At 42.2% G+C, this 9,406-nt stretch overlaps 1 protein-coding gene across 1 annotated transcript; it reads left to right on the top strand.

The window, feature by feature from the left end:
* The first annotated feature begins 112 nt into the window (after positions 1-112).
* slc25a20 (solute carrier family 25 member 20) lies at positions 113-8,989 on the top strand. Its single transcript, XM_085274077.1, has 10 exons — positions 113-261; positions 337-450; positions 3,931-4,023; positions 4,123-4,250; positions 4,358-4,448; positions 4,615-4,732; positions 6,444-6,516; positions 6,605-6,714; positions 7,066-7,190; positions 8,359-8,989. Exons 2-10 carry the CDS (start codon positions 346-348, stop codon positions 8,419-8,421), a joined length of 906 nt encoding a protein of 301 aa, XP_085130203.1. The 5' UTR covers positions 113-261; positions 337-345; the 3' UTR covers positions 8,422-8,989.
* Positions 8,990-9,406: the final 417 nt, after the last annotated feature.

The raw sequence follows: 9,406 nt of genomic DNA, 5'->3' as shown, positions 1-9,406 counted from the left end.
AAAGGGTTACAAAGATGTCAGGAGCTTGAATACTAAACGGCAGAGGGCAGGAGTACTTGTGTGCATCGAGTAGTCAGTCTGATAAAAACCAGTAGAAGAAGAATGCTCACCATTTCCGCCGGACAACAAACAGAAACGCACAGGAGTGCAGCAGTGTTGCAGTCAGATCGGTCCGGGTAAAGTGGGTCAAAGGTCCAGCAGACCGGAGCGGCTTCAGCTCTCGCAGATATCCGTCTCTCTCCCTTAGGAAAGCCCGAGCAGGTGAGGTGTTAGCGGCTGGCTCCGGCACCTCTGTGTTTCCTCTGCGCTTCATTCATTCCGCTTTCCTTCCTGCAGACTGTAAACATGTCCAAGCAGCCGCAGCCGATCAGCCCGCTGAAGAACTTCTTCGCTGGAGGCTTTGGAGGGGTTTGCCTGGTCTTCGCCGGACACCCACTGGACACGATCAAAGTAAACAATAAACAGCTGCGTGGGTTTATTTGCCACCGTGCTGTGCATGTATTAGACACACAGCAAGGGTGTGAGGTGTATGGGACACTTTGTGCAGGCCTCGGGGGTGTTAGTGAAACACAACCGTGAGTTCAGTGTGAGTGTTTCTGCAGCTCAGAGATTACCTTTGACCCACTTTCAGGCTGTGAAGTGACTCGGCTCACCTGGATACATGCAGGAGGGCTGTCACTGCGTCAGACACTCAAGATCAGATCAATACTGCTGATAATTCAATCAAGCCTGTGTGCTGTCCAGTTTCAGCCTGCATGAAGTCATGGCTTATCCTTGCAAAGACTGCTGAAACAAAGTCCTGTGGTGTTTGGCTATAATGCACCACACCATGTTACAAACAAGGCACAAACACCACATAGCACCTGTCAGCACGGTGGTGGAGGGTTAAAGTTTTGGTGTAAGCTACGTCATAAATAAAGCTTTAGCTCGTATGATGGGCTGATGTCGCGTGCGAACCGTGAACATCTCCATAAATCAGTAACAGCCCACCTGCATGCTTCCAGGTGAGCTGAGTCACTTCACAGCTTGAAAGTGGGTCAAAGGTCATCTCTGAGCTGCAGAAACACTCTTGCGCCCTTTAATTGGATAAGTGGTTCTTGCAACGGTATTGCTGTCACCTCACAGTAGGTGAAGGTGCTGGGTTTGAAGCCTGGCTGTGTGGAATTTCCTCCAAGAGCTCAGCTCCTGAAGACATGCATGTTAGGTTAATTAGTGATTCTGCACTGGCCATGGAGGGGAAGTAGATAAATTGCTTAAAGTGTATAGAACAAGGTGATGTTAACATGTGACTTGTAGTCTAAAGACTAGAAAAGCGCTATATAAATGGGAGTGCGCTACATTACAAATGGATTATCAGTTAAAATCAAAAAAAGTAATGCGTACATATCTAACATTCAGATTCTGATATGAATGAAAAATCTCAAGCTGCCCTAAACTTGCATTTAAATTCAGTGGAAACAGCCTGTATGTAAAGTGTGTAGAAAAAAAATTCCACCCATTGCATGTCCTCTGTTATGCTGTAAATATTTTGGGTGTACATCATCTCTTTCATAAAATACATGTTTTCAGGTAAAATGGGTCCTTAGGGAAGTTCCTTTCTACTCCAACATGCTATTTTTGGCTGCTCCTTTATTCACGAGGGGCCGTCACAGCAGGTAGCTTTACATGTTTGGCTTGGAGGCGTTCACTGTCGCAGGCAGAGAAGGGGGGTACACATGGGACAGGTTGTCGCAGGGGTAACACATTCACACCTATGGGCAGTTTAGAGTATCCCGGTAACCAAACATGCATGTTTTGGGGAGGAAAAGACCCCACACCCCCTCTTGTTCAAGAGTGCACACCACAGCACTACCCTGTCCCAAGTGTTTTTACCAAACAATCACACACAGACTGAGATGGAGTCCTCAGGGGTAATTCGGGCTTCTTGCCCAAGAATAATTTGACAAGCAGTCGAGGAGAGCCACAAATATACAAATTAGACTTAATTCACATAACCTCTTTCTGTAAAGATATGAAAATAACCAATCACTAAAAAGCAAAACCTTTCATTAAATATGCCGTCACCGCGCAGAAGGTGACGTATTTGTCAATAACCTTCTGAAAGTAGGGCTGTGCGATATGACCAAAATCTCATATCCCGATATAAGACATCTATCGTTCGATAACGATATAAATCACAAAAATGTAACATTTTCTGTAAATTCTGTGAATCTCGGGCAGCTCGACTTGCGTGAAGTGTTTCCAGCTGCGCGTCATGTAGCTGGAGTCGAGTGTTTTAACCGATGCATGAAACGATACATTTTTAGACATAAGTTGTAACAGCCGCTGTTTTCTTTGTATTTATTACACAGCGTGCTGCGGGGAAAAGCCTGTTCTAATGTTTGAGTCTAAGGTTTATTTTTTAGCACCTGGCGGCTCTTTTTTAAATTCTCATCCGTAAATAATCTGCTCTTTCACGTGATTCAGTTTATTTTGAAAAGTCTCAACAGGATCTTGGGCTTTATTGTGAAAGGTTTATGTGGACCATAAACAAGCGGATTGTTGCTAACCACAACGCATAAAAACAGGTGCTTGTCTGTCCATAGTGTGGTTATATAAAATATAAGAAAGAACTTTACGAAATTAATATAGCCACTACAGTGACCATCAAAACAATGAAAAAATATTGCCGTAAACAGTTTATTTTGCGACACCACGAAACAAACCATAGCATAAAATGAAACAATAGAGTTCCGATAGATATATGAACAGCCCTATTCTGAAGTCTCTTCCAACTATGAGGTCCATGTTCCCTGTTCTGTAGAAAGGCAGGTCAAAGGCAGGGTTTCACTTGTTTCACTTGATAAATGACATCTTAGATTATTAAGAATGGTTTTGTAAACAGGAGACACTGGAGTTGTTTTGGGGGGTTTCTCTCAGGGTGGTGTCCACCCGACCTCCCCGTACAGGATAGAGTGATGGGATCTGAAACTGTTTCCAGTGTTAAATCCAAGTCCTGAGATTGTGATACCCAGCAGAGCTCTGGCAGCAGCGTGCATGCAGATTACATTTGCATATTCAAAAACTGGTCAAACCTGCTGCTAAACCAGAGCAGCTGCTTTTTTTTCTAAAACGAAACCCAACTGAGCTTTCAGCTTCCTCATCAGTTCCTTTTAAAGTAAACCAGGCAATTTTAATATTTCAGCTCCCGTTATCATCACGATAGTAAACCAGCACATCTAAGTTACCTGGGGTTTGGTGGTGTTTAGTGTTAAATGCCTTTAGTTAAATGATAAGTCTAATCAGACCCTTTTTAAATAGCTAAAATAATCAGATTTGAAGTTAGGCAGGGCTTTTTCACTAGAGGGCGCTGTTCCAGCTGAGTGCACAGTGTCAAACTGCAGCCAGGTGAAGAATATGACGTGAAACTACTATGAATGAATCGATTTTTTTTTTTTTAAGAAAAGTAAACTGTTTTGATTGTTAATCATCTTTTCAGGTTCTGAAGTGCGCCCTGATCATGATACATGTTACACAAGTGATTTCATTGTTATCTTGGTCAGTGTGTCGTACTGATAGTTACTCTGTGATTCCCACCTTTTTCTTCCACTCATGCTCTTGAGCAGACAGTATAAGGAGGTTCAGAGGAAGACAGAGGTCCTTTCTAGTGCTCAGATTTGCAAAGGAGGCTACAGAAATATTTATAAATAAAGCAGATGCACACCTTAACACATGAGCGAAGAAACGACATGAAAGGAGAAGGTCGATGAGAAGTGTAAAGTCAGTCAATGACCAGCTACATGTAAATCTGTTGTGTACTTTGTGTATCTGGTGGTCGTGTTTGGATTAAATCATGCACGCAGTCCACAAGAAGAAGAAAAGAGCACGTTTCCATGGAAACCTCAGGTTATTTGCACACTTCACATCCTTTTCTCGCTCCCTCTCTCTCAGGTGCGTTTACAAACTCAACCAAAACCCAAACCTGGCGAGAGCCTCCTGTATGCTGGGACCATAGACTGTTGTAAAAAAACTTTAGCCAAAGAGGTGAGCATGCACACTGATGCAAACTCTGGCATTTATTAACTAAAATATTGTTTTTGAGTCCTCAAACTGATGTTTCCTCCTCCTCGTCTTCCTTTACAGGGTATTAAAGGACTCTATAAAGGAATGGCAGCCCCCATAATCGGAGTCACGCCCATGTTTGCTGTCTGTTTCTTTGGGTTTGGGCTGGGAAAGAAACTGCAACAGAGAACTCCCGATGATATCCTTACGTAGGTCATTGCTTTGTCACGGGTGGCGACAGTTTGGGTTGATCCTGTCAGACGCTCTGTGGTCGATTTCTGAGAGTATATCAGCCCCGTTCTCTTGTCTCCTGCAGGTATCCACAGCTGTTTGCTGCTGGGATGTTGTCTGGCGTGTTCACCACAGCCATCATGGCTCCTGGAGAGCGCATCAAATGTCTCCTACAGGTCAGAGGTTAAACATGCATCTGATTGCTCTCACTTTGTTACCTGAGTAGTTGATTCGACGTGTGGAAACGCCTAGTATTTCTTTCAGCCCCTCCTGTCAAAGGTTAGAAGTTATTATTTGGAACAAATCTTCAGTAAGTGTAAAATTATGCGTGTGTGTCTGCAGATTCAAGCTTCCACGGGGGAGGTGAAGTACGCAGGACCCATGGACTGCGTCAAACAGCTGTACAGAGAGTCTGGAATCAGGGGAGTCTACAAAGGCACCGCTCTGACCCTCATGAGAGGTGCTGCTTTACTTAAATATTCATTATTTGCTCTTCATTTCTTAGTAGATCAAATATTAACACTTCATGTCATGTCTTCACAAACTTTCTGCTTACATTTAGTTTTACTAACCAAATCCCTGGAGGCCTGACAAACATGCTCATGTAACCTTTCCCAAGATGTTTTTAAAGCTATTTTAAGTCCTCCAGTGTTAATGTCGCTGTGTCTGCTGCCACATTGTTGCAGTGTTTGGTTCATGACCAGCACCACCATCAGAAAAACTCCTGCCACATGACATAGAATGAGTGAAATTGATGTTTTTGCTTTGCCAGCAAGAACAAAGTTGCTTTAGTTGTTCTGTCGCACTGTGTGCATCTATCCACTCATCCACACAACATTAAAACCACCTTCCCAGTACTGTGTAAGATCAGATCGACTTTATTTATCCCAAAGTTGGGAGATTCCTCTGTTAGAGCCGATGAAAAAGTATAAATGGATAACATAAGAAGAATGGTATGAAACTCATTTTTTCCTTCTGATGCAAATCCAGTCATTTTGTTCTAAGAGCAAGCATGAAACATGACGGAAAGTGCTAGTTCAGAAAAGAGCTTCAAGGTTTTCTATATATAAGCTTTCCTGGGGTAAAGAGTTCATGTGGATGCCACTCAAAAAAGCAACAACACAATCTTGGAGATACAAAGTTGAACTTTCTGGATATCATCTCAAAATTCTGCAGTTATTTTCTCAGTTTGAGTTGGTAAGTTTTTCACTTGGCAAAAAAAACTGGATCTTTGTACTGGTAGAAACAAGATTCTATAGCACAATAAGGTAAAAACGTATCAGAAAGATTACAATAATGTAAAACTAAATAAAAGTATAAATGGGGTGGGGGTGTCCCGTGGTGTCTTCCACTGAGGCGTAGGCCTTTGATGCTTCGGGTCCTGTGGGTTGAGGGGTGGGGTATCTGTGGGGCAGGAATGTTTGGGTGCGGCCCACGGATCCTTGATGGGGTTGTGGTCTAGGTGGTTTGCAGGACTTGGGCTCTCTGTTGTGCATTGTTTATGGTGTGGTGAAGCGCATTGTCCTGCTGGGTGTTGGTCTGCGACAGTGTTTAGATGGGTCGCGTTTGAATGCCAACACTCTATTCGTGAGATACTTCTGGAGCATGCAGAGAAGCAGCTCGAGGCCACGTTAGCTGCTAACTCACACGAAACTGTCAGCAGCTGAGTCTCGCCGTGAGTGACACAGGCACCACGTTTTCATGAGGAAGAACAAACCAGCACACCCGAGGACGTGGAATTTAAAAAAAACCAAAAAAACAAGATACTTCTGTATTCAAGTTCAGTGAAACTCATTCTGATTATCACCATGTCTCTGATGTGTAAAGATGAAAACCATCACAGGGCGATCTCTGCCTGAACGGCTAACTAGGGCTACCCTCCAAAAAACCCGAGATCTCTTCTAGTTTTGGTCAAACCACATCTGAGGGCTCAAAACTGAAGGAAAGCTCTTACAGGCTTTCAGAAAACGTCAAACACTTGATCTTTAAATTAAAGTAATTATGACTTTAATCCATTTTATTAAATGTCATTGGGTAAAGTAGTCATATTTAAGTTGTTTGGGGTGTTAAAGTGGAAAATTATGAAGTTCAAACAGTGTGTGTGTGTGTGTGTGTGTGTGTGTGTGTGTGTGTGTGTGTGTGTGTGTGTGTGTGTTTGTTTTGTAACTCAGATGTTCCAGCCAGTGGGATGTACTTCATGTCTTATGAGTGGTTGAAGAATCTCCTGACACCTGCAGGAAAAAGGTTCATATTTGCTCTGCCCTGCAGCATTTGCAGCTGTGTGTTTATATAAAATATCTGAGCATTGGGACTTGTACTCTTGTCTTCGCAGCCATAACGAGCTCAGTATTCCCAGCGTGCTGTTTGCAGGAGGGATAGCCGGCATCTGTAACTGGGCTGTCGCTATTCCCCCCGACGTACTCAAGTCGCGTTTCCAGACAGGTTGGTGTTTGTGATCAGTATCCATCCTAGTTTAGTGCTGCAGATCCTGGAGTTTGTTTTTTTTTTTTCAATTCTGCTGATTTATATTTGAAGATTTTTGCACTTTTTGTATTTTAAGATCATCTTCAGTTTAATTTTGTTCAGTGATTTAAAAAAAAAAAAAATTACATTCATGCTAAATGTAAGGATGCTCTGTAGCTTGTGGAAAGTTTGAAGCTGATTTTTCATCAGTCAGAAAAACTGAAGATGAGTCCTGTTTCTCTGTCCGCTGCCTGACCTCCTCCTGGTATAAGCAGCTTTGTCTTTTAAAACGTTGTCTGTGACCAAGTTAATAAAGTGTCTTTCTCTCAGCTCCTGAAGGGAAGTATCCCAACGGTTTCCGTGATGTCCTGCGGGAGCTGATCAGAGAGGAGGGCGTGGCCTCTCTGTATAAGGGCTTCAACGCTGTCATGCTTCGAGCTTTCCCTGCAAACGCGGTGAGTCTGCTTCACTTATTCTTCAGGCATGATTGATGCAAAAAGAGATAAATTACACTGGAATGGGAATAAAGTGATTTAAAAAAAATGTAGAACAGCCAGTTTGTGCGTGCTACTCTTGTTCGTGCCGTTTGTGCACTTCAGCCTTCTGCAGAGGCGAAGTGACAGCAAGCAAAAGCTGAAGCAGTCAAAGCAATGAGACGTTTTCACTGCAGCCACTGTTTGTGCTTCTCATGCAGCTTGTTTGATCTTTGTAAATCATGGTGAACTCCTCCATCACTCCCTTTCCTGTTCGGGCTCCCTGTGGAGCCGTTTTTCAGGACAACTGCACACAAGCACATCTGCTGCAAGTCCCTCATTCTTCATACACATTCATAAACACGTTTTTTGATTGTTATTTATGTTTTTTACCTCAGCTGTAAGAGGCTGATGGGGTATTGTCAAGGACATCAAGTTTGATAATGCGATAACTGCGATAAACAAATTTGAATCTCAGTGACTTCAATTTTAAGGTCACAGGTCAAATTTTCTGAAAATACTGTGAATGTGATAACTCAAGAACAAGGTGACAAAGGAATTTGAAATTGATAGTCTAGATGTGTCCACTGGGAGGCTGAGGTGGTTGCCAGTATTTTTCTACATATCAGCCCACTGCATCGTTTTAAATACAGTTTACAGTTTAACTCTTGGACCATAAACAAAGCCCAGATTCACTGTATTCATTTCCAAAACAGCAAATCTGCAAAATATCTGCCTACTGGCATCTTTAAAGATGATTAATTGGCACATTTTATCTCATACATGGAAAAACTACGTCTGGATACGACTTTTTTGTAGTATGAATAGCCTTTGGGGAGGTTGATATCAGCAGGAAAAGTTGTAAAAGTTATGAAAATAGAGTTAAAGTTTACACCCTCCTTCACATTTTCCAATGCTAACAAGTATCGGCTTACATGCAGATGACTGCTAACAAAGTGACACCACTTTAAAGTACACAGTAAGCGTCTGGTGTTAATTTCAACAGGGGAAGCACAGCGAGCCTCACTGTTCCACATAAAAATAACTCGAATAAAAGCCAGCTGATTATTTCTGCGTATCTGTGGTGAGCTTTACTTCCTCCCCGCTTCGTAGACTAAACAGTTTTTGTTTCTCGTCTTTTTGTTACCAGGCTTGTTTCTTAGGATTTGAGCTCGCAATGAAGTTCCTGAACTGGTTGGCACCAAACCTGTGACGGAGGCTCGGCGTCACCTCGTTTGTGATCCCTGGGAAACGCACGCACGGATCTGAAGAGATTTTAAAGAATTTCCAACTTTTTGATTGTTTCTGAAACATTTTGGTACAGTGCAACACGTGGATGGTTCAGACCTGCTGAGAGTCGATTGGAAAATGTTGATTGGAAAATCGTGATGGCTTGGCTGTAACCATGCCAACACACACACAACACACACACTCAGTCGAATGTTCTCACTCCTTTTGTTTTACTTTTTTTTTTTTTTTTAATTGAGTTTTTTATGTTTTAAAAAAATGGAGTGAAGTGAACATGTGCCTTACCTTTTATCTGTGAGCTGGTGGACGTATCAGGGAAAAGGTGCATTCTCTCGTGCTTTGTGTGCCGGGCTCTCAGCAACACACACCTCTGAACTGTCTGCATCCTCAGTGATCGATAACACAACCTTCACTTTCTGTCTGACTAATGTGAAATTATAGGAATAGGCATAATGGCTGTGATCGAACAGCACATGAATGGCAACATCTGTAAAAATAAATAAATAAATCAGAATCCATAAACAACAAAAAAATTCCTGCTGTTTTTTTGTTGTTGTTTTTTCTGTCATGTCTCCAGTTTTTTTCCAGTTTTTACCAGTTCAGTGTGTGATTACTGTAGTTGGAGATGTTGGAAAAGCCCCAACTGCTCTCCTCCTGTCTGCATGTCTTTATTCAGGCTGGCAGCATATCATCAATTTCAAATAATCCTAAATAAGCAGTTTTGATATTTTGAGTTTTTTGAGGAAACCATACTGGGGTGGAGCAACTTCTATGTCCTTAAAATACATAAATGCATACAAATCATTTTTTTGTCTCATTTATATCTAAAAGTTGTCTTTGTTTTCTTAGAAGAGATAATGATACAATAAATAGTTGTATGCATTAACATTTAAACACGAGGACGGGGGCAGAAGAGTTCGAGCAGCCTCAGCAGAATAACTAAAGGCAGG

Source organism: Mchenga conophoros, linkage group LG5 (assembly GCF_057382185.1).
Source record: "Mchenga conophoros isolate Kocher_MC1m ecotype Shallow Benthic linkage group LG5, M_conophoros_male_GT1.1, whole genome shotgun sequence".
Taxonomy (NCBI): Eukaryota; Metazoa; Chordata; class Actinopteri; order Cichliformes; family Cichlidae; genus Mchenga; species Mchenga conophoros.
Note: the sequence above shows the minus strand (reverse complement) of the source record. Positions and strands in the feature narration are given on the sequence as shown.

Excerpts from the sequence above, each read along its gene's own strand:
- slc25a20 (XM_085274077.1), top strand. The coding sequence starts at position 346 with ATGTCCAAGCAGCCGCAGCCGATCAGCCCGCTGAAGAACTTCTTCGCT. Across the intron at positions 4,251-4,357 it reads ACTCCCGATGATATCCTTAC|GTATCCACAGCTGTTTGCTG; the intron begins GTAGGTCATTGC and ends TGTCTCCTGCAG. Across the intron at positions 4,733-6,443 it reads CGCTCTGACCCTCATGAGAG|ATGTTCCAGCCAGTGGGATG; the intron begins GTGCTGCTTTAC and ends TTTGTAACTCAG.